At 39.2% G+C, this 25,512-nt stretch overlaps 1 protein-coding gene across 3 annotated transcripts in view; it reads left to right on the top strand.

Annotated features, from left to right (window-relative positions):
* The window catches only part of CTNND2 (catenin delta 2), a 414,955-nt gene that overhangs the window by 199,464 nt on the left and 189,979 nt on the right, over nt 1–25,512 (top strand). For all 3 annotated transcript variants that reach the window (XM_017888565.1, XM_017888568.1, XM_017888566.1), the window contains exon 6: nt 19,595–19,778. In XM_017888565.1, the coding sequence (XP_017744054.1) occupies nt 19,595–19,778 (184 nt within the window). The remainder of the gene's footprint in view (nt 1–19,594; nt 19,779–25,512) is intronic.

Here is a 25,512-nt window from a genome sequence, read left to right on the forward strand (position 1 = left end):
ATATTATATATATATTTAGTCCGAGCATGGTGGCTTATGCCTGTAATCCCAGCACTTTGGAAGGTCAAGGCGGGTGGATCATCTGAGGTCAGGAGTTCAAGATAAATATGTATATTTAAAGGCATGGTTCATATTTTATATGATAACCTTGTTTTAGGAATGTAGTACAGTGCTCTGCTTTATCTTTTGCTTTTTGTTTTTTGTTTATTTATTTATTTATTTATTTATTTATTTTTGAGATGGAGTCTCGCTCTGTCGCCCAGGCTGGAGTGCAGTGGCGCCATCTCGGTTCACTGCAACCTCCGCCTCCCAGGTTCAAGCGATTCTCCTGCCTCAGCCTCCCCAGTAGCTGAGACTACAGGGCACCTCCCACCATGCCCAACTAATTGCTCTGCTCTATCTTTAAGAATAAATGCCCATGTGATTTGCCTTGAAATGTGTCCATCCAAGAGAATGTAGGCAACTGAGATTGAGAAAATTTAGTCAAGCTATGAAAAATTATCTGCTCATTGCTGAACATACCATGTTCATAATTAAGAAACAGTTATAAAATATATGCACTGTCATCTCAGTGGGGTAATTTTACATAAGAGTTTTCTAGCTATAAGCTGTTGTAGTTCCACGGTATCATAAAGATCAGTAGGACATATGTCTTTCTAAGAGTTAAGTTTCAGTATAAGGCGAAGAATGTATTGTATATGTCTTCCTTGTACACTAAATTGATAATCATCATTACATTCTTTGCCAACTAAAAATGATTCAGTGTTGTGAGTGCCCTGAGACTGATTAATTGTAACAAAAATATTTATATACCGTAAATTTCCAATTATATATATATATACTTTTTGAAGAGTAAAATTCTGCTAGGCTCTACTGATGTCTTATATCTCAGATTTCCCAGACATCCGTAACCACCATTTACCTCATTTTGCTAACATCATCTTCCATTACGAGGCATTGTTAATCATACTCCTCCCACCTGGGCTCATATGACAGATTTTCCATTCAAATTGTATCATCTCTGTCTCTCTATCACCAACATAACCTATAAGCTCCTTAAGAGTTGGGGAAGTTTCATAGTCATGGTTGTTTCCATGATGTTCAACCCAGCATATCATAGGAGTTCAATAAATCCCTCTTGGATTAATTTGGTGGAAACTATATTCCAGTTTTCCCCACATTGAGCTGCATTCCCGGGCTTCAAGATTATTCCTCAACTAGTAACCATTGTTGTGTTCTCCTTTTAACCTACTGAGAAAAAGACTTAGGTCAGTAGCGGACTTACTGGTATTCACTGATGCTCATCCATCTTTGATTTCATAGGAAGACTTGCTTAATGTGTGAGCCGTCATGGGTGACAGTATGTTAACACATCTATAAAGAATACCTGAACGCTATTGCAGGAAAAGAAATGGGCATTGAGAGATCCCATTTCTATCTTAAACAATATAAAACCAGCTTGAATCCTAAGCCAACTTTGTGTCTTCTTCAACTCTTCCTTTTCTATTTATTTGCCTTCACCAGCACCACTGCCGGAATATCAGTAGCTACCAGGAGCCAACAAGTATCATCTTATATACATTTCTCTGGTATAAACAACTTGCTATAGTATTTAAATTAATTGATGCATGTTTTCTTGTAATGGAATTGAGGATACTTTTTACCTGACGATATGATTTTATCACAAATTGTAATTCACCTAAGGAAATAAATGGCATTGCTATCTAATTATTGCCATAAAGAACAACTTAATATCAAAATGACAAAAGTTGTTTTTGCAATGTATTATTCCAAATTTAGATGGATGATATAAATTTCCATCTAATTTGATCCATGTAGTTTAGTGAGAGTATTTTATAGATCTAATTATCTGTGAACAAGACCAAAAAAATAATGTTCCTCAAAATTTAACTTCCCCTAAATATTTTTTTAGTCTCCAGGAATTGATAGGTAAAATCTTCTCTTAATAATTTGTAATACATATATTTTATATGTATATTTCAATTAATTTTTCTATATTAAAAAAATCTGGAATCACAAATAAGGAGTGCCTTAGATTCTTGTGTAGGCCAATATTTTATTAGCTGTTTTTTGTCCGTTTTTTCTGTTTCAGAACCATAGGTGTCCTGACTATAGACAGTGTTAGGTATCACCATGTTGTAGATACATAGTAAGAAACTAAAAACCAAATGCCTTGAATTTTATCATTGAATATCAGTTTTCCTGTCTAGACACCTAGAAACAAAAGCACCAGGATTTCCCTTGAGGGTAAAACACAGCATGTCTAAACCTCACTCTCTTATATAGTCCCTGCTGAGAACCTGAGTTCACTGGAAGTTGTTGAGGTGAAATAAGGGATGTAATACTCGTGCATCTTTGCAGGAGTTTATAAACTCCCGTCTGTTTATAACATTCAATCACAAGATTATGTACCTGGACCTCATTAGCTCGGCTCCCAGAGGAGAGGTTATATTTTAATGTTATTACTCTTATTAAGAGTTTAGGTAAGAAACTTATATGAAAAACAAATCAGCAAATCCTACAAACTTGGCCTTTTAGATGCTGTCTGTTATGTCATTGGTTGCTAAATCTGTGGAGGATGGGACAAACAGATGGTTGTTGAGTAGGGCAGTGCCATGAATCCCTCCTGTAGGGTAGGAACATTAATCTGACAGCAGTGACATGATAGATTGGAATAAATAGCCAGTTGAGATAAACGAAGGGGGTGAGAACAGTCAGGTTATGGTTGGATTTTTAGCTAGAAATTATGAATCAGTCATGACAGTAGAGCCCAACTGGGATCTCGCTGGATCTTGAGTTCCCATTATTGCAAGTTAGGATAAGGAAACCAGTCTTCACAGAGTAAGGTGGTTTGGAGGAAGAGGTAGAAATTACTAGATAGATCAATAGGATCTCACTCCATGAAGGAATTCATCTTGTTTTCAACTGTATCAGTGCTTACACTCTCAACCTACAAACACAGTAAAATGGATATATTTAGTAAAGTAAGTGGCTAGAGCTTTGTATCCTTACACTAGCAACAGAGACAAGAGTTTGCCATGGAAACAGTGTGTGAATACTAATGTCCATTGTCAACAATGAACATGTCCAGTGGCTACATGTTTTCAAAGCCTTTTTACACATTGTGTTTATAATTGTTAAAGCTTGCTCTCACCAAGACAGAAGACAGGGGAATCATGTTGTGGGAAACAGCAAAGACAAATGTCCCCTGGATTTTTAAATATAGGATTCATTGTAGAAAACAAATAAATTAAAAGGTACCATGAAAAGAGAAATATAGGTGTCAACAGACTAAGGGTCACAAAAAAGATAAGAAAAAGGAAAAATAATTATTGTGGGCATCAATACTAGTTCTGATAACTTCTCAATTCTTTAGCATCTCTACAGCTCTGCAACTTTTAGTAGCTTACTTATGTGTTCATTCCCATGCATGACCCAACTGGGAAATAAAATAACAAAAGATATGAACTGGCATTTCAAAAAACAACATGCAAGCAGCTAATACGCTCATAAGAAGAAGCTTAATTAAAAGGAATACCCATGGGAAGGAGATGCCATGTCTGCTAGTAGATCTCCAAAGATGAGAATGATTGCTGGCACCCAGGGGTTGGTGAGGGGTAGCAACACTATTGGGTGACAGTGTCAAAAGGGTGATCTTTCTGAAGAGCATTTTGGCAGTATACCTCAGTATTTAAAATGTGTATACTCTACCCAGTGATCCTCGTTTTAGGAATTTATACTGAGAGACTATTAAGAAGCATCTTTAAAGCAGATGAGTTAATATATGGAAAGCTTTCAAACACTCTAGTACATAGTAAGAGCCAATGTCAGAAAAAAGAAAGAAAAGAAAAGAAAGAAACAACTTAAATGTCCATCAATACACAATTAGATAAAAATGGACCATCAAATAGAGCATTACCAGACATTAAAAATTAAGATGTGGCTAGATATTGATATCAAAATATATCCGTAACATGCGTTGAATGCAAAAGGCAAGTTAACGAACAGCGTGTGTACTGGGATTCTATTTCTGTGAAGTGTCATGTGAATATGATAAGAACAGAGCGATAAACAAGAGCATGTCTCCCAAATCTCATTATCTCTGGGTGGATTTTATTCTTACTTTATTCTTTATCCCATTTTAATAGGCTGAAGATTTTTATGTTACCCTGTGTATTTTATAATCATAGAAAATAACTATTATTTTCATCTAGAAAACTTGAAAATATATACCAAAACATGCACTTTTCTGAACCTAAGATCTGATAAAGATTAATTGTAATGTAAAATGGAATTTATTTTATAGCGTATATATACATACAGAGAAATTACTGTGTACAAACATAGAAGCAATCTAAAATTTGGTTTGAAATATACAAGAATAGAAATTCCGAAGTTTTGGCATAACGACTCAGGAAAGTCACCTTCAATTCTCAGGAAACGATGTAGTTTTATACTAACCTTAGGGTTAGTAAATAGATAAATGCATTACATGTGTTCAGCATATTCAACAATATCTTGAAAAGCCAGTTTATCAGTTTTGTAATTTTACCTGAAGGAGTAGTGCTGAATGTCACATAGCATTTAAATAAGCAAGATTGTCACATTTTCTAAATTGTTTTCTGAAAATCCTATTACACTTTACATTCCAATCATCATAGAGGCTGCGCCATTCTGCGTGCTTTGCCACGCTCTGCTGATGTTGCTCCTGCCTTGACTCAGGAAATTCCTCAAATAAGTGATTTTATCCCCTCCTGTCATGTGTTCTGTGTATAATCACTGAATACATGCCATAATGATCAACTAGCTAATGCGTTTTTATTTGTTCTCAATCAACCCTCTGATAGTCCTGAAACAGATGCTTTTAAATGAGAACTGTGGCTCAGTATTTTTTACAAATATGCACAATAAAAGAGAAACATTTTCAAATTACTTGTGATATTAAAAAAAAAAAAAAAAAGTCAGCAACTAACAGAAGAAGGTGTCCACTGACATTCGAGAGTAGCAGACCATCCCAAGATTAACAGTTTGTGCAACTACATTTTTTTACACTGCTTTTTCTTCTTTATGCCAAATTACCTTCACCACCAGACTCTTCAGTCTGGTGGTGAAGTCTGCAGGCATGTTTAGGACCAGCCCTGGGCTGATGCTTCTTAATTTGAACCCTTTATTTCTTAACTTCTGTGACTTCATCCAGTCCTGTGCCTTTAAATACCATTTAAATGCTAAGGGCTCTACATTTCTACCTTTGTGCAGCGCTCAACTCATGCATCCAGCTGCCTCTTGATAGTGATGTCTAATTGGCATCTCAAACATAACACATCCCAAACTGGAGCCCGTGACTTCCCACCAGACCTGTCCTTCTTCCAGTGTTCCTCACCTCTGTGCTCAAGGCCAGGACATCTCCATCTCCCTGCATCCCCATATCCAGCCAAGCTGCCAGCCAGACAGTATTATGTCTGAATTATGTCTCAGACTTTACCACGTCCATTTCTGCTGGCCATTTCTCCCTTGGGGTTTTGAAGTGGCCTCCTAGCTTGCCTGCCCACTTCTTTTCACCGCACTTCAGCCTCTTCTCTGCTGCACGCCTCCAGAACGGTGTCTAAAAACCGACCATCCTTTTGGGGTGACGGAAATGTTTGGGAAGTAGGTGGAGACGATGGCTGCACCTCACTGTGAATGCACTAAACAAATCTGAATTGTACATGGTAAAGCTATTAACTGTATATTACGGGAATTTCATCTTAAGTTTTAATAAAAGATTTTTCAAAGCCTAACCTTGTAGCTCCAATTGGGAATTTATCTTGTACTTTGTTATTTCATGCTATTGATCCACCAAGAGGAAACATTATAAAACAAACACAAAAACCCAATTATGACAGTTACCTGCTTAATGATATCCCTCCCACTGCACTTGTTGGATAAAATTGAAACTTCCGATAGTGGCCTCTGAGGCCCTTTTTGGAAAGTGCCCCCTGCACATCAGCTCTCATCAAGGTTCCTGCAGGACGTGAAAAGAATACTCAGCTGGGATTCTCTACAGAATCCAATGCAGGGACTCTTCCAAGGAGTGGGCAGGGCTAGTATACTGGTCTAGAGGGTGGTCAGCAGCTGGTGACTCAGCAGTGGAAAGCAGTAGAAGCAAACACAGTCTCCAGAACTCGGGAAAAATGAGGGGGAGTCATGAAGAGAGGCTGCTCTAGCCACAAGACTTCCCAGCCCCAGGGGAACAACAGAGGAGTGGACATAACATTCCCCAGCTCTCTCTCTCCTCCTGGCCTCTGACTGCCTACTTATTCTTCCATTAGCTAAACCCTGTGGTTGGCTGCAAACCAGAGGGCACGGGCACCCCGGAGGTTCGGCATGTGGGCAAAGTTGACATTTTTTATGACAGTGTGAGTCCTGACTGTACACAGTGCCAGGCATTACAGTATTGTAGATACGGACCTGGTAGGAAGCTGCAAATCAAATGCCTTGAATTTGATCGTTGAACATCAGTGTCGCCATCCAGACACTAAAAAACAAAAGCACAGTGATTTCCCTTAGTTCCAAAATATACAATACCTATGTCCCACTCTCTTCCTGGAGTCTTCACTTCAACTGCATAGTCCTTGCGGGAAACCTAGCTGTGGTCACAGGGAGTGAATTCAGTGTCCGTCATACTTCCTCCAACACTCTGTCTCCACACAGACCGTTTTATTTCCAAGGAGGACGTTCTCTCTGCCTAATTGATATTATGAGCTTTGTGATATCCCGGTCTTGGTAGTGCCAAGAAGCTCCACCCCGCATCTTCTCTCAACATCAACCTTTGTTATTACCTCCCCAGTGGTGCTCTCCATCCTTAACCACATACCACAGGCGTTTGCTTTCTTGTTTTAGCCTCTATCACCCACTGAAGCTCCTTGAGGCTTGAGACCACTTCTTTCATTTTCCTATCATTGTCTTCCCAGCTCTGCAGAGGAACTGAACCAAAACTGCTGAATGTTTGTGAGACTGAATTCTTTAGTGATTTGCTTGCTCTAAGCCTTGAAACAGTTCTAGACCCAAAGAACGTTCTGTCAGCTGAATGAATGGATAAGACAAATGAACAAATAAACAAATGAAGTTGTTCAGTCATGATGAGGCTAAAGTATGAAGATCTCACATAGGAAACTCAGTAGTCACTTTCCTGTAGTCATAACTTACAGTTTTTTCCTTTTTCTCAGGAGGAAGTCAGTGGAGGAAGCTGATGTTTGTGAAGTCAGTTAAAGTCACCAGGACTAAGATAAAATAACGCCCAGCCTCAGTGGTGCCTCACTCTGACTACTTTTTAAAAAAATTCTTATGTGGCAGGACCCACCCCAGATCACCTTCCAGATTTTCCAGAGTTGAAGCCAGTGCATAGGTCTCTTTCTTAATGCCCCCCAGGTGGATCACATGAGAAATATTATGGTGTAAAAGTAATTGCCATTTTTGTCAGTTTTTAATTACTTTTGCAGCAACCTAATACTATTCTAGTGTAAGACCACAATTGTCCAAATGTAAGTATCATTTTTTGTTGAATTTTTTACTCAATTAATATTTTAGGTGGCATCTACTGTACAGTTAGGCCCATAGTCTTTAAGATTGTTATCTATCACCCTTTCTTATCTGCAAGCCTTTGCTCCCTTTTTCTTGATACCTGAATGTTTTCTCTCATTCTGACTAATTCTGCTCGTCCTTCACGGGCCAGCTGAAGACCTCCCTCTCCCATAGAACCTTCTGTGATGCCCTCTCATGGTGACTTTTCACTGCCAGAATTTTCATGACACACCACCTCTGACAGTTGAGGGACTTTTAGGATCTACAACTCTGTAAAGTGTGTTTTATTTTTCCCTGGGCAAGTGTAATTTGGTCTCCCCAAGTAGACTCTTATTAATTTACTGTCTATTCCTTAGAGTACCTAGCAATGCCTTGTCTCAACAGGCATTCCCAAAATATCTGCTGAAAACCTAAAAGGAAGAAGAGAATATATTTGGAGGAAAATATGCAGTAGTAAATGTTCACATTCAGAATTATAGAAATGAAACTCAGAAATATAAATTTGAGCATGATCAGCAGAAATTATAGATGAGTGTTAATATTATTATTCAGTGATAGCACATTTTCCATGAAAAATAACCTCTTATTAGAATATCTGGAAGAAGCAATATAATTGGAAGTGTGAGAGCCTGTGTTTATACCCCAGCTCTCTCTCTCATTCATTACCTGTCCATGGGAGATTTCTGTAACCGCTCTAATCTTTGGTTTCCTTCACAGATCAGTGCCCCTCTTCTAAGGTTGTGGTCAGGAGTTAATGAAATAGTGCATATGACATGGTAATGGCTCAGGAAATGAGGACTCATGATCATCACTGGCATTATTATGACAGAGCAACAGTATCTGATACAGTTTGGCGGTGTCCCCACCCAAATCTCTTCTTGAATTGTAGCTCCCAGAATCCCCACGTGTCATGGGAGGGACCTGATGGGAGGTAATTGAATCATGGGAGGTTTTTCCCATACTGTTCTCATGATAGTGAGTAAGTCTCCCAAGATCTGATGGTTTTATAAAGGGCAGTTCCCTTGCATGTGGTTCTCTTGCCACCACAATGTAAGACAACCCTTTGCTCCTCCTTCGTCTTCTGCCATGATTGTGAGGCCTCTTCAGCCATGTGCAACTGTAAGTCCATTAAATGCCTGTTTTTTTATACATTACCCCGTCTCAGGTATTTCTTCATAGCAGTATGAAAGTAGACTGATACAGTACTAGACAATTCTGATTTAACTAAAAAAAAGATCTAGTCATGAAATTAGTGTGGTGAATAGACGAACAATTTTAAGTACCCCAAATCTCAATCTGATGTTTCTTCCATGCTTCCCACAAAAAGGTTGTAGCTGTGTGTGTGTGTGCATGCGTGCATATGTGTGTGTGTGTGTGTGTGTGTGTTTTAGTAGAGGTCAGCAGAATTAAATGCTTGGAAGAAAAATTAGTTGGAAAAGTAGTTTCGAAGCTGGAAGTTCTTTTAATTAACTCCAGTTAATCATTACACAATGTATATATACTTCAAATATCATGTTGTATAAAGATACATACATACGATTTTATCTGTCAATTAAAAACATATAAAACTGAATGTTCTTCCTTCTGTGAACTAAAATGCCTTCTTTAAATTTCTCAAGCTACATTACCTGAGGCAAAAAGGGAACTGGCAAAAGATGAAAAGCAGAACATTCTCTTGTGTTCATGTATTCTGCTTCAAAGGATAGCATGCCACATCACTTCACTCCCATTTCAAATAGCAGATTTATGTGTCTGACATTTGTCTGATTGTTCATATGCATCACAGTCAGACTCTTATCTGACCTTCATTTTCCCCAAAAGTTGAATGACTTTGACAGGTAACTCAACTTCTCTGTGTCTCAGTTTCCTCATCTGTAAAATGGACTTGGTTGAAGGTTTGCATGAGTTAGTACATGCAAGGTGATTAACAGAAACCCTAGTGCATGACAAGAACTCAAAGATGTTAAATATTTTTGGCTACGATTTGTGTTGTGTTTTTTTCCAATTATGGTCTTGTTTTGGACATGTAGTTCAGCGATGCTCTCTGGAAAAGCTGTCGCTCTTTTTACTCTGCCACCATACCTTCATCAAGGTTGCTTTGCTTCTCTTTGAAAGCCATGGAACCCAAGGGTGCTCTTTAAAGTGGCCTCAGTGCAGAACAGTGTCTCCAATCCAGGGATCCTTGGGTAAGCAAGCTCCCACAAATTCAATTAGAGCCTTTTTGTTGACATCAACAGGACCTATGAGGTAGACGTGCTACCTATAGTATAAAAAAGGAAACCCCAAAGCAATAGCCATCTCTGTCTTTGTAAAAGGTTATATATGCCTGCTCACTCGAGACCCAGAGAGTTTGGAATGACAACTAGGGGCCTTGCCAAGATGTGCGCTGGCTGTGTAACTTCTAGTTTATGGTACTTAATGGAACTGTAAACAGCTCAACACCCTTTGTTTCATGCACAGAGATAAGGTGATGACTTTATGAATAATGGATCCCCTGAATATTCAAGAATTTGCCAGACTCTGTTTTTACCAAAGATGACATTAGCCATCCACCCATTTTCAGTAATTTATATGGTTTGTCAGCTGTCAGATCCCCAAAGACTACCGTAAAAGCCCACTGATCAGCAAAGTTGGGTTTGTTAGACTTACTTCAGTAAGTATTCTCCCTCACGGCAGTGGGTCTAAAATGCTCCCTTGAAAGAGTCTTAGTGTCAAAGGGAAAATGAAGGCAGGTTATTTATAAGGCTGTAGGTCCTTGACTGGGAGATTTTAAGGTGGGTATTGCAAGGTGGGGAACCACTGGGGTTAGGCAGAGTTTTGACTAGTAGCACAGTGAGGGGAGGGTCTTGAAATGGGTCATGATGAGCAAACTATTACTCTTGATTAGCCAGTTCTCTAGTTTACAGCCTAAAAATTCGCAGGCAAGTATTTCCTAGAGCAAGCACTTAAATTATTTTTGATCAATCTCAGCATGGTCTAACACAAGGATAGGAAAATATATCTGTCCCAGTATCATTTAACCCAGGGCCAAAAATTACGGTGATTTCACCTCCTGCCTTTACTTTTTTTAATCAGATAGTGGGAGTATTTTGTCTTTAAATCTCTGTCTCTCTTTCACTTTCTCTCTCTCCTCTTCCTCATTATGCTGTTTATTGAAAAGTCAAACTTAAGTTACTTTATTTAATGTATGTAATTTAGGGCACCAAACTATCAAGAAACAAAACAAAGTGTAAGAAATCATTTTATCAACACATAGAAGAATATGACAGCTGTCAGATAAAAGAGTATGGTCTTTAACTGTCATAACTTTTAGGAAAAGAGTTCCAGGACCACTTTCCAGAGATTGTACAACTCAGCCTTGGTGCTTTGGTAACCTCTTTTCAGAGTTCTGGCACACCCAAGGTCATTGAGGAAGGCTATAGTTCTAAGCAAACCTAATTTTGTATTCCTAACTGTTGGTCTCTTGGGGATTGAGAAATATGAAATTCTATGGTTCATTTATAAAATGCTGTGATCAAAGATGAACTCATGACTTTCACAGATGGCTACTACCAGACATTGACATACAAATTATTTTCAATTATCATTACTTTAAAAAATTACTGTGCAAAGAGCTTTCTACTTCTTGTAGTATCTGCATTGCCAGCTGCAGACAGGCATCCAGTTTGGGACAGGCATCATTTTCCATTAATAGAGCCTGATCTGTTGTACCTTTTTGGTAAACGTTTAATAGAAGAATTCTAAAGAAACTAGGATATGCATACTCCATTTTGGAATGAAAAGAGAGATCATAGATACATCTGAGTTTTGATTATTTTCATTTTTAAAAAATCAGTCAATTATAATCTTTTGTCTGTAACATTACCTAATTTTAGGTAGAATTAATTCAGGCTCTGAAAACAAAAGTGAAGGTTATTTTTTAAACTAATCAAAAATTTAGGCGAGGTTCAGGCATAGTGGCTCTTGCCTCTAATCCCAGCACTTTGGGAGTCTGAGGCCGGAGGGTCACTTGAGTCCAGGAATTCTAGACCAGGCTGGATAACATAGTGAGACCTTGTCTCTACCAAAAAAAAAAAAAAAAAAAAAACAAGTCAGGTATGGTGGCACGTGCATGAAGTCCCAGCTACTCAAGTGCGGAGTTTGGGGGATCACTTGAGCTCAGGAGGTTGAGGCTGCAGTGAGCCATGATCATGCCACTGCACTCTAACCTGGGCAACAGAAATTTTTTTTTTTCTGTCTGAAAAAAAAAGATGAATATGGCTTCTGGCTTCTTGCCATCTAAATGTTTATCATCTTGATCTCAACTTTTAATGTATGCTTCTGGTACTGAAATTTGAACATCAGAATGTTGCTGGCATCAGTTTTGGCTTAGAACAAGACAGTACCTTAGTATTGATGGCTGTATCTTATAATAAAATTGTTTAAGAATCTGCGGATTTAAAACATTGCATGGAGACCCAGGTAAATTTAGTCAGTTTAAGCCAGAATCTGCCTTGTATGCAACAGCCAAGATCTGAATTACTTTCAAATATCAAAGACAACTCATTCTTCATCTATTCTGGGGCTAAATAAATTTTGTATGTATTTTGAAAATGGGCAAGAATAATTCTTCTTAATGCTCAGTATTTGTGCTTAAGTGATTTTTTTTTTAAAAATTCTGTGTTTGGACCTGAAGCATTATGTGGCAATTGTAGAATGAGAGTTTACAGCTATGGACCATGGCACTCCAATTCTCCCTCTTCGTCTCCCACACCTATCGGCCTCAGAGGCCCTTTCTTCCCACTGCTGGCTCTGTGAGACTCAGCCTAGAATGATGATTCAGGCTGTTGAAATTCTAAAAGGATCAACCTTTGTGTAATCCCCACTACAAAGGCCACAGCAGGTTCCTCTTCTGGAATATTAAGGAGGAAAACGTAGAGGTCATTTGTTCTGGTCAACCAACCCCTGGGACTCCTACAAGAAGCCTTGGCCTAAGGAGCTGTTATTAGAGCAACATTTGGTAAACTGTATCTAACATTGACTCAAAATAAATGCTTTAATTTTTTAAAAGCATTCAGTGAGTGTGGTATGTGAATCTTTTCCATCTGGCAGGACTCTCAGAATGATCTCAATTAGCAGCCACTCCTCAGGATTATTGCTTCTCGGGACCATATTGAGAGTTTACACACATCCAAATACTCATTTATATGGCAGATGCACACACACAATAGTATAACAGGACTTTAGGGTGTTCTGGGCCTCTATATTTCAATCATTCAACCTCCACACACTAGGGACTCCAAGTGTGAATGGGTGGGGGTGGAGGACGTAGTGGTGGGGGCCCCTAATCATAATCAGATTTTACCCCTCCCCCCACACTCCCACCCTCAACCACACCTGGCTATTTTTTTTTTTTTTTTTGTATTTTTAGTAGAGACTGGGTTTCACCGTGTTAGCCAGGATGGTCTCGATCTCCTGACCTCATGATCCGCCCATCTCAGACTCCCAGAGTGCTGAGATTACAGGCATGAGCCATCGGGCCCGGCCAACTCTGGCTTTTTTTAAAAAATGAACTCTTATCCGCATTCTTCTCCTTTTTCCTCCCCTCTCCCCAGGTACACAAACTGTCACTCCCAAAAGAAATAACAAATTTGTTTAAAATAAATCCTCATAAATACACTAAGTAGATGCTTAATTCACTAATTTTAAATACATTTTAATAAACAGGTATTTAAATGAATGAAGCCCAGCTTTTCTTTGGGCTTGGTTTGAGCCTCACCCACGAGAGCGGATTCATGCTAGGTCTAAAGAGCTAAAAGCAAGCCAGTGGGCTGTCGTAAAGTCCTGCACAGCCACCAGGCAGTGTTTGATTTTACCATCATTTAGAACTTGCTTTTATTAAAACACGCTTTTTGTTCATCTGGATTTTTTTTAACCAAGATAGTCTTCATCTCTTTCAGTAAAAAGAGACTACAATTACCCTCTATTAAAGCATTATAAAGGAGCAAATGAAAGTAATTAAGGTTTTATTAAGGAATTTTTATTAAACTAATCATTGCTCATGAATATGGAAAATATCAAGGAAAAGAGCCATTCTGTGCCTGAAATAAAAATAAACTATATTTTAAATATCTTTAGTGTATGTGAATGTCTTCTCAATTAAACTTTCAAAATTATGTTTGGAACAGCAATAATTTTACACTGATGAAGGAAAGCTGTTGGATGGAAATAATGAAAGATGCTAATAAAACAAATTTATCACAGATTATAATCTGGAAGGAATTAGCATGTTTTCATCAGGTAAATTTAAATTTCCTAGTGACCATCAACCAAAATATTAAACCATTTTTCATATTATCCTCAGATATAAACAAATAGGGTAATTTGTTATGGATGCTGAAAACTGGTGTGAATTCAATCAATTTCATAGTTTTTCCTCAAATTGAAAGTTTAGTATTACCTGGGTTAATTTAAAATTATCAGGGAGTTAATATAAGAAAATTACCCAAGTGAAGCACCAGAGATAAGCCTTTTAATACAAAACAGATTAATATGTTTCAGTGCTATAAATTTTTCTCTACTAGCTAAAAGTAGAATTTCTGTAGATTCAAAGTAAACCCACTGAAATAACATTTTTCTATTCTCGTTTGGATTTATTATTTGTGAAATTACATCTTGCATCTGCTGTTTTATTTTTTCTAGGCATGACGTCATTTTGCTAACACTATAATACTTACAGAACGTTCGATGCTTAGAGCACATGGCATCCTATAAGGTCATACCATCCAGCTGTTATTTTTTATTTTTCTTTAGTGGCTGTTTGGTGAACACTCATGTGTGTCAGGGCGTATTCTGTGTGCCAGGGATTCTGTAGCTCTGTGTGTTCTGCATACGATGGGCATTCAGCAAGTGTCTGCTTTCATTTTATGCCTGGGACCCTGTTGGAGGATGGAACTGTGAGCAAATGACAGAATGAGTTAGTGTTGAGGTTGCTGCTGAAATTAAAATAGGAGATCTGACAGCAAGCATCTAGGAAGGTAGATTAGACTGATCCAGGAAAGCCTCTCTGAGTTTAGCACATTTAAGGTGATGTGAATGGAAGAGGGATTAGCCATGGAAAGATCTAGGAAAGAATGTTCCAGAATGAGGCAGCAGCAAGTCCAGGGATCTGGGACACAAAGGAGCTTATGTGTTCAAGAAGAAACAGGCTATTTTGGCTGGAGCATAGCGACTAGAGCTATGTGGTACCTGGGCCACCAGCACAGGGATTTTTTGTTTTCTTCACTGATGTCTCCATTCCACGTCCAACAGAACCATGTGCATGTAGTAGGTCTTCAATATTATGGAATGGATAAATGAATGAATAAATGTAATTCAAGATGAATATAGAGATTTAGAGAAAGGCCTGATCACGAGCCTACCATAAGAAGTTTAATTTTATTTTGAGCATAACAGGTTGTTTTTGAAGGGATATGTAGTAGACTGAATAATGCCCCTACCCTCCAAGAAAACCCACGCTCTAATTCCCAGAGCCTATAAATGTTACTTTTCATGGTGAAAGGGACTTTGCAAGTATGATTAACGTAGGAGGGCTTCATATGGGGAGATTGTCCTGGATTATCCAGGTGGGCTCAATGTGATCAGAGTGCCCTTATGAGAGGGAGGTGGGAGGGTCAGAATCCAGGAAGGAGATGTGATGATGGAAGTCAAAGTCAGAGGGATGTAAGATCTCAAGCCAAGGGATGCGATGCAGGCAGCCCCCAGGAGCTTGAGAAGATGAGGAAACACATCTTCCCCAGGATCCTCTGGAAGGAGCCAGCCCTGCCAGCCCATTTCAGACTCCAGACCTCCTGAATCTATACATTTGTGTTTTTCAAGCCCCTGTGTAGAGATTTGTTAAGGCAGCAATTGGAAATAAGAGCAGGATTATTCCAAATTAAAGAAAGTGTTGAGTCACTTATTGAATTGCAAACGTGAAGAATGATACACTTTTAAAAATTACATACTTGTCACTTAAAATGCATTTTAAATTTAGTTACAAAGTGTAGCTGGATCATCCTTGCTATATCTTGTATACTCTCACATTGGAATTTGGAAAGAATAAGGGAACAAGTGGATTTCGGTAAGAGAGGAGTAAGAATTAAAGTGTAGTGGAAAGGCAAGAGGGAAAAATGAGTCCATCCATTGTAGAAAGGCAAAGGGATAGGAAAGTGAAGCCAAGAGAAGAAAGCAACAGAGAGAGTAGGAGCTTCATAGGAAAGGGACGCTATATTGTCTATTGCTGCGTAACAAATTCCTCCACAATTTAGCAGCTTAAAACGACCAACATTTATGTCACCCACTGTGTAAGTGTGAGGAGTGCAAGCAGGAGCCGCAGATTTTGTGGTCCTGGCTCAGGGTCTCTCACGAGGCTGCAGTCATTCGAAGGCTTGATTGGGGTTGGAAAATCCACTTCCAAAATTTTGGCTGAAAGCCCTAGTTCTTTGTATAAGGCTGCCTGAGGGTCATGATGGCATGACAGTTGGCTTCCCCTCAAATAATCTGAGAGAGGGCTTGGAGGGAGCCACAAGGCCTTTTTAATGACCTAGTCTCAAGGCACAGTCACTTCCACCATGTTTCATTGATCACAAATGAGTCACTAAATCGAATCCCCACGCATGGAGAGAAGGATTAGGCTTCACCATTTGAAGGAAATGTCCAAGAATTTGTGGACATATTTTAAACCTCTATGGAAAAGGAGAGGGAGGAGGGAAGTAAAAGTTGGAGCAAAAAATTTATTTTCCATTTGTTCAGAGGATACCTAGATACGTCCAGTTCTCTCCACTAATCTCTCTCCCATCAGTCAAGACGTGTGTGTGCGCGTATGCGTGTGTGCGTGTGTGTGTGTGTGTGTGTGTAGCAGGAACGATGTGGAATTCCCAGTTGTTTCCCGCTTTTACTTCTGCCAGACGATGTAAGTCTTCATCTCAGTTGTCTCCAGAAACTGCTGCTTCTATACTTAAACCTGTCTCATGTTCAGATAATCTAACCAAAACTCAAAATTTTGAGGACCCTCTGCAGCTGATTTGCTGAATTCCCCCTCAAGAAAATCTGCCACGTTACATCCACTTTACCAAGACTTCATCCAGAGGTGATAAAGTGGTTTGATAGAGATTCGTTGCAGTTGTAATGAGTTCAGGAAGCATTGTGCATTGCAGTTATAAATTAAGATAGAAGGTTCAGAGATATGGATCAAGTACTGTGATCAGTTCACTGGAATGTGACTCGCAGATGGAGACAGCCTGGAAAGGTGGAATGAATGTGAACTTCTGTTTGTGCATGATTCTGAATTAGGTTATACTAATTAATGAATGAATGGGAAAGGTGAAGGAGATAGAACAGCCTATAAAAAGATAACCCAGAATGCATTTATTTGCTTTTCTATTCCTTCACTTCTTCTCAGATACTAGATTTGGCCTTTAGGTTTTCTTGGATTTCCTTCCTCCCTTTCCCTGTGTTTTCTGTTTGTAAGAAAACAGTAAAAATAGCTGTATTCTCATAGAAAGCCTTTAGATTCTCATATTCGTTGCATGTAAAAATGCAAAGATTTCTCTTTGCTATTTTGTTTGTTTGTTTGTTTGTTTGTTTTCCTGAGACAGTCTTGCTCTGTCACCCAGGCTGGAGTGCAGTGGCATGATCTTGGCTTACTACAACCCTCATCTCCCAGGTTCAAGCAATTCTCCTGCCCCAGACTCCCGAGTAGCTGGGATTACAGGCACACACCACCACGCCCAGCTACTTTTTGTATTTTTAGTAGAGATGGAGTTTTGCCATGTTGGCCAGGCTGGTCTCGAACTCTGACCTCTTGATCCACCCGCCTGGCCTCCCAAAGTGCTGGGATTGCAGGCGTGAGCCACCGTACCCGGCCTGCCATTTAGTTTTTAAAGGATATATACTGTACAGCAAAATATGTCACCCATATTTTAAAACATTTACAAGCCTCAATTTTTAGATATTGGTATTTTAAGTCTGGATTTGGGAATGAAAAAAAAATGCACATTTTGTTCCTGTATTTTGCATTGTATATTTTAGAAGAGCAGACACAAATGCATTAGCATGATATTCCTGAAAGTTATCCTCAAATACTGGGGTAGATACTAATTTCTTTTTAATGTACTATTTAATACTGCAAAATCAATTATTTTACTCTAAAAATAACATTTGTGTGAGGCTGGAAATGATTGAAGGAAGTTACTTTGATTATTTAGATTACCAAAAGTTGGTAAAATGTTTCTCAATGGATGAATAAGCAGCTTTGTATTTTATTTAAAACAAGATAAATGTATATGTTAATATTCATAGTATTTCAAATTAGTCCAAATCAGAATACATTCTGAGCACCTTCTGTGTACCACTGAGCATTTTTGTGTACTCGATTTAGGATACTAATGGCAATACAAGCACAAACAAAAGTGTATATAATGTGTACAAAAGTATAAAATGGTCAAATTCACTAAAGCATGGGTGGAAAAAATGTTTCTGTAAGGGGACAGTTTGTAAATTGTTTATGGTTTGTGGGCTGTACAGTCTCTGTTACTAATACCCAGCAATTCCTTCACAGGACAAAAGCAGATGTAAAAAATGTAGAAATGAACAGACATGGCTGTGCTTCAGTAAAAATTTATTCATAAAAAAAGACAAGCTAGATTTGCCTTCACATTAACCCCCTGTACCGAAGGATTGTTTTATGCATGCCAGGCACTAAAAACATTTTGTTTTCTTTGCATTCACTCCAATAAAATTTCCAGTAAATGTTATTTCTAAAGACAGTTGAGTTTGCCTCTGTAGTCACATTTTTATTGAACTTTATAGTCACTTTATTTTTATAGTCACTTATTTAGTTATTAACAGTCAGATTTGTATTATTAATGTCCTTGGATAGTTCAACATGTGCAATGCAAAGAACCAATAAAACAAATTTTAGAAATAAATATGTTCTGTTTGTTCTATTCTTAACACAGTAGATGGAACAAAATCCCATTTCATTAAAATATATTGAAAGCTCGTTAAAAATATAAGCTAGAAGTTCTATTTCTAAAGACAACTATGTATTTTATTTCCAATATCTGCAGTGATGGTACCTGTTTAGGTTGAGGGTGTATACAGGCTTTCTTTCAAAGAGAAATAGAATGTTATTCTCTGTTTCTTTTTTTCTTTATGCATACTGTTCTAACAAAAAAAGAATAATTATTTAAAAGCATTTTCAAATGATGTTATAATATATATGCAATCTTTGTGACCTTTTCTAGAATATCTCCTTTTAAAAAATATTTAAAAGCCTAAAGCATTCTATTTGTCCTTAACATTTTGCATTGCTCTGCCTGCATGAATTACTGTGATGCTCTGTCCATTGTGGACATGCCCTCTTCTTCTCACCTCTCCCTTTGTCATTACTGAAGGAGGAACATTCTATAGGTCCTCCATGAACATTGCTTTCAGAGAAAAGCTGACAAAACTGTCACGGGGGCAACAGTTTAAATTGCTTGTTGAGCCAGTTGTCATCTGATGTGATGCTGGATTCTGATAAGGTCCTACCCGTAGTAGCTGGTTGTTTGTGAAAGAACTTAGCTTTCATGGCAACCACATATGCATGCTGAGGTCTTCAGTAAAACAAAGATGCTCTACTAGTCCATTTCAAATAACTTTCACATCTCTTTGGTCTTGGTTAGAATTTAGCAAGTTGGGTCCATTGTATTAAAATGGAACAAAAGCGTTATTGGTAGCCTCAGTTCAATCAGACCTCTCAACCTTGATTATGCACCATGAGGAAATAAACAAACTGGTGTCACAGTTCTTCTGCTCACTCATCAGATTTTTCACAGAATGCTGTTAATGGGTTCACACAAATGTTCTAAAATCAAGGGTACACTCTAGGATGTGTGTCCACAGTATCTTCATCCTTCCTGCCAGTGCCATTAACTCAAATAAGGAAGATAGTTTTGAGATGAGAGAAACTCTCGGCCACCCAAAAGCTCTTTTTGTGTGTCTCTTGCAGGAGTCCTTTGGAACCTCTCCTCATGCGATGCACTCAAAATGCCAATCATCCAGGATGCCCTGGCAGTACTGACCAACGCAGTGATTATCCCTCACTCAGGCTGGGAAAATTCGCCTCTTCAGGATGATCGGAAAATACAGCTGCATTCATCACAGGTGCTGCGTAACGCCACCGGGTGCCTAAGGTCAGTCCTGTGTCACGAGTGCCTCCTCCCACCGTCTTCCCCTGGTCAGACACTGTCTCTTTCCATAGCTTTAATGGCTCTTTTACTGAGGATCAGACCATTCTGAAAAGATGAATGTTTATGTGGCAACGGAGTATAAGAAGTTGATTTTAAAAGTTTCTAACCAGGTAATAAAGACATATAGGTATCTTTCTCTACCTAATCAATGTTAGATTTATTTCACATGATTTCTTAGATCTAAAGTGAAAAACAAACATTTTTCTTCCAACCCCAAATAAGTCATTTTCTTTGGCCGAAAACAGTAGTTCTCGGTAATTTCACATTATGTCATGCATATAGCACAACCAGGCAGGCTGACTGGTTGGGCAGAGTTCATAACAGATACATAGGGATCTGGTTAACTGTGGCAAGTAGCTCTTCTTAAAAGTATTCTTCTTTTAAAAATTCTCTGTTTGACTGTAAGAATCTATAACTCTTAGAAATAGCTCTTTAATAAGGCCTGTTATATTAAATGGTTTTTTAAATAATAAAAGTAGCAAATGTGTTGTAATTCTCTCCTGATACATTTTCACAGAAATCATCCCCAGGAATCTATTGAGATTTCTTAAAATCAACTTTATGTCTTGTTTAATTTTTGCTCATAGGAAGGAAAGTAGTTATCAAGATATAATTCTTCTAAACTCTAGAACTCTGCTCCCCAAAGTTATTTTGTACCAAAGTTGCAAATCTCTGCTGGATGAAGTTGCTGGGATAGGGGCACAAGGGGTGATTAAAAACACCTCGCCAAATAATCTGTATTTTGAAAGTAAAACATACAGGTTTGCTTTAGTTGGAATCGCTCAAAGCTGCCATTTCTCCTACAGTTGATCAGTTTCTAGGTATAACAACCAGTCTCTACTGAGAAGGAACAAAATCACTTCAGTGGTATTAATCATCATCATCTCATGAATATTCATCACAGTGCTCTCAGCCTCCAGTCTTAAGAGGCGGTGTGTGTTTGTGTGAATGTGTGTGCACAAAGCAAGATAAGGGCCTGCCTCCACGAATATCTACAAGCCCTCATGGGCAAGAGTGGGAATCCTCTGACAATTCTGCTTTTCATCTGAGTCACGAAATCATGAACATTTGACATGATTTCTCTGGATAGGTGCTACCATATGCCAAATATCTGAAACCCTCTACTGAGGCATCCATTTCATAACCCCTTAAATTCTGTTATCCTTTAGAAAATGTCTGTCCCACCAGAAGAGTTATAGCTACCCCAAAGCTAAAATTGTAGGCACTTCTGAACTCCCATGCCTGATTTTTTTCAATTTCACTTATTCGCTACTATTTAAAAGTGTTTTTCCCTTGCTAGCATTCCCTGCTTTCAGAGTATCCAGGCCCATAGTGAAGACTGCAGAAGGAACTGTCTCAGAAGCGATTGTAGAAGTGTAATCAAGAAGGACCTGGCTAGCTCTGTCTGTTAAAATGCTCTCTGATTAATATAGTAGCATAAGTATGTCTTCATGGTGTTTCAAAGGATGTAAGCTACCACCTTTATGAAAGTACATTTGACATCCTTTGATGAAAAAGTACATGAAGAAGCTAGACCAGTGTAGGCTCACGAGTCCCCTTTACACATCATCTGGCTGAGTTTAGGGTCTGGGTTGTGGTGCCAGAGCACAGTTTGGTGAGACCAGAATGGCTCCCCATCCCTGTCTCTTCCCACCTACAGTAGCTTGACACTTGCTGCTGCTTCTGCTGCTGGCTGGGAGTGACCACATAATAGGAAGCAAAAAATGATGCCGTCCGTATCATGATAGAAGGCTTTAGATTTACATTCTTCATTCTTCCAACAAAGCCAAGATCGTTATTCACATTAAAGAAATGACTTCCTGTGCTGCTTCTGCCTTGCGGCTGTTTTATCCCAGGAGCGTTTGCTGATCACCTGCCGTGTGCTGGGGAGGGCTAAGGAGGCCGAGAGAGGGCAGCCTCTGCCCTGCAGAATCTCATGACTGAGTGGAAGAAATGGCACTCACCCAGTAAGCCCCAGCACAACTGCCTAGTGGCAATTTAGTGTTATGATCATGACAGTACAGGAGGAAAAACTGGTGAGAAAGTGACTGACAGCCAGGTGTGGTCAAAAAAGGCCTGAAGGGTCAGGTGAGATTGGGCTGAGCATAGAAATGATGCACTGGGAAAGCGTCACGGAGGGCAGTAGTGGCCAGCACTGGCTACCCAGTGCTGAAAGGAGTCCTGTAGGGGAATTTGAGATGCACCATCAATAAAGACCAGATTCTAAGTAAAATTAAAGTAAATGTTATTATTCATAAAATCCCTGTCTCCCAGCAGCCTGAAAGTTCCACTTCATATACGTTGTTGATTCTCATATGCATCATAAGCCCAGTGAGCTCATCTGTAGTAAGTTGTGAAGCCAGGACTGGAGCCACATCCTGACTATGGTTTCAGACCATCCCCACCATGCCACACAGAGAGGAAATACAAAGTTAGGGGATAGGAGACTGCTAACAGATCTGTGCTTAAAACAATACACAACCACCACCAACCGCTGACAGGGCAACCCTTGCCTATCTGTTGGTTCCTTAAGTTTGCTTCCAGAGATAAACGGAGTGGCATCCACATGGCCAACATCATTTGGTTTTTAAATGCCCGTGGTCTTCTCCCTCTCCCTTCTTTCTTACTTCAAATTCTTCCCTGCTAGGGCCTACGGAGTGCTTGGGTACCTTAGCTAGTGTTAGCCACTCAGCCCAATGCAAGTCTCTTCTCTTGACCTCCACTTTTAATGTTCACATAGACAACTAGAGCTATGGGCGCCTTCTTGTGTTTTAAGATAAGACTGTATTTTAAGGCATATTCTAGATAATAAAGTTGACATTGTTTTTCCGGTACTCAGACTCCTTTCTTCTTCTGCCAGTGCCTTTAAGATGAGTTGGTATTTTTGGTTTGCTTCTGTAGCTATTGTTTCAGGAAAATATAAAGAAAATAAAACGTCCAAAAAAATAAAACTCTTTTCCTAGAATACTGTTTCCTAAATTAGTGTAGCTTGGAAATCCAGCAGAAGGAGCATGCGGTAGGTAAAACTAAATTCATCAGGTCATTATTGAAAATCATTACTGTTGATTTTTGTTCCGAGCAGGATTCAAACTTGTGTATGTGATTTCAGGGTGGGGAGCCAAGGTTAAGAATTTAAGGAATTACTATTTTTAAAGAGGTCATCTTTTCATTTTTTGGAAAAAATATTATGAATGCAAATTATATTGCTTGTAAATGTCCAAAAGCTTATTAGAGATAAATTTAAGTCAGTAAAATATGCCCAAGTCTTAGCCAGAACCTGACAAGCTGACACTATTCTGTCTTTAGACAATTTCATGCAGGCTTAATAGGCTCTGTCCAGTTTCTCAGGCTTTCTTCTAGGCAGTGGATATTGTACCAATATAGGTGGCTGTCCCCACTTCATGCCCCAGTGCCACCCCATTCCGTACCACCTCCAGGTCCCAGACTAGTGAAGGAGGCACATACACAAGGAGCATTCTAAAGAGAGGAGACACTTGCTTTGCCTTCTCTAGAAAGGAATGGAAGATCTTCATGGGAAGCTATATCATGTTGACATAGCAAAAATTTAAGCACATATGGCATATAAAATGAAAAGTTAATTCCCTTAGTCCTTTTTCATTTGAAATTCATTTGGAGACAAGAAATCGAATTTTAAAAGCAGATCTATCTGTGTGTTCCTGGAGTATCTTTTGTCACTGAGGAAAAGGATAGAAATGGGAAAAAATGTCTTAAATTTTGTTGGAGGCCTGAGTTGATAAGGATGATGGCAGCTAGATTGTGAGAGGCCCGGCGGCATGGGGAGGTGGGGTTGCGGGGGTTAGACCTGTGTGTGATCAGAAGGGAAGGGCTTCATCTCTACCTTCTGCCTCAGCTGCCTCTTCCCCACCACCCCCAATCTCAGGCACACTAACACTCCCTTCTTCATTTCTTCCTGTTTGCTAGTTGTTCCTTTTCCTCCATTTCTGCCAGATTTAAGCATCCATTTTTAACAAAAAAAAAAAAATTAAAATATGGCCCCAAACAAATGTGGCAAAATGTTGAGAGGCTTAGGATGTAAGAATAAGTGAGGTTATTGTGTTAGTCTTCTCTCTTTCGTTTTATGATTAAGGAGTCCTCCAGGGAAATGAATTTCTTATGAACTGAGGTTCAGATCTTGAAATCAATTCAGTTTTGCACTCATTGTTGTTTCCTTGCACATCATGTGATCAAATCCATCTCCAACCCGAGGCCGCTATAATCATCACCTTCGACCAAAAACATGTGTTGAGGGACCATGGCCTGAACGCTAACCAGGGAACATGGAGCTGGCTCCACTCTGGACAAGCTCATGGTGGCTGAAGTCACTGTGGTGTGTTGAATAAATCTTCCCCCAAAATTCTTATCTACCCAGAACCTCAGAGTGTGATCTTATTTGGAAATAGGATCTTTGCAGGTATAATTAGTTAATGAAGATCAGGTCATACTAGATAAGGGTGGGCCCTAAATCCAGTGAATGGCATGTTATAAAAAGAGGATATATGCACAGAGAGACACACAGGGAAGAAGGCCTAGTGAAGACAAAGGCAGAGATTGGAGTGTTGCAGCCACAAGTCAGGGATAACTAAGAATTGCTGCAACACCAGGAGCTAGGAAGAGGCAGGGAAGGAATTTTCCCAAGAGCCTTCAGAGAGAGCACAGCCCTGCTGGCACCTTGATTTTAGACTGCTGGCCTCTAGAACTGTGAGATAATAAATATCTGTTGTTTTAAACCACCCAGTTTGTGGTACTCTGTTCTGACAGCCTAGGAATCTATTATGGTTGCTCCAATAAGAAAATAAGAGAGGGCCTGCTAAGCTAGGAAGCCAGGGAGCCACCTGAGGATGCAGCACTGAGAAGAGGAGGAGGTAGACAACCCAGAGATGCTGCCTGTCCCCAAAGAGTGCCCACACACTCAACAAACAACCCAGATCGGAGATGTTTTTCTGTTTTTCTTTGTGCACAAGGCCATTCCCCTCTGTAGCTTAGCTACAAAACCAAACACTACCTGTAGCAGAATTGAGTTCTGCAAGCCAAGATGTGGCTGTCTCGGCCAAAGAAGGTTCAAATCTAACCTCTTGACTAGATGGCCATGAAATGAGGGTCTCCCCACACACGGATCTGATTTCTGTGTGTTCTGCTCTCATTTATGAGCCAACCTTTCCTTTTCCTCCTGATATCGAACTAGCTTCTGAACATTGCATGGATTTTTCTGATACTATGGACAGCCAGAAGTCATTTGAGGTTCTTAAGCAGGGGATGTGACACCATATCAGTATCACTTAAGGATGTCGACTCTAGCAGCTGCGTACAGACCTGATGCTTTCTGGATTTTTCTGTGAAACATGACTGCATTTCCCATTTAAAATATCACCAGTCAATATCCTAAAGATCCCGTCATGGCCGTTGTCATCGTTTCAGGGTGAACTGTGGGTAAAAGCTTACAGAGCATTCTTTTTTACCCTTTAATCTAGCAGCTAGCTCAATAAAACAACTGTGATCTGCACTCCTGTGTAGTCGCATTATATTTAGTCATGGATACTTAGGACTTTATCTCCAGCTGAAGTATGTGCATGAGGCTGGCTGGCTAACTTCCACAGTTCATTTCCTGGTGCCGCTGAGTCGTTTATTTATTTTTATTATTCTATTCCCACTTCAGTAT

The sequence above is a fragment of the Rhinopithecus bieti genome, unplaced genomic scaffold (assembly GCF_001698545.2).
Source record: "Rhinopithecus bieti isolate Rb0 unplaced genomic scaffold, ASM169854v2 scaffold_17184, whole genome shotgun sequence".
Taxonomy (NCBI): Eukaryota; Metazoa; Chordata; class Mammalia; order Primates; family Cercopithecidae; genus Rhinopithecus; species Rhinopithecus bieti.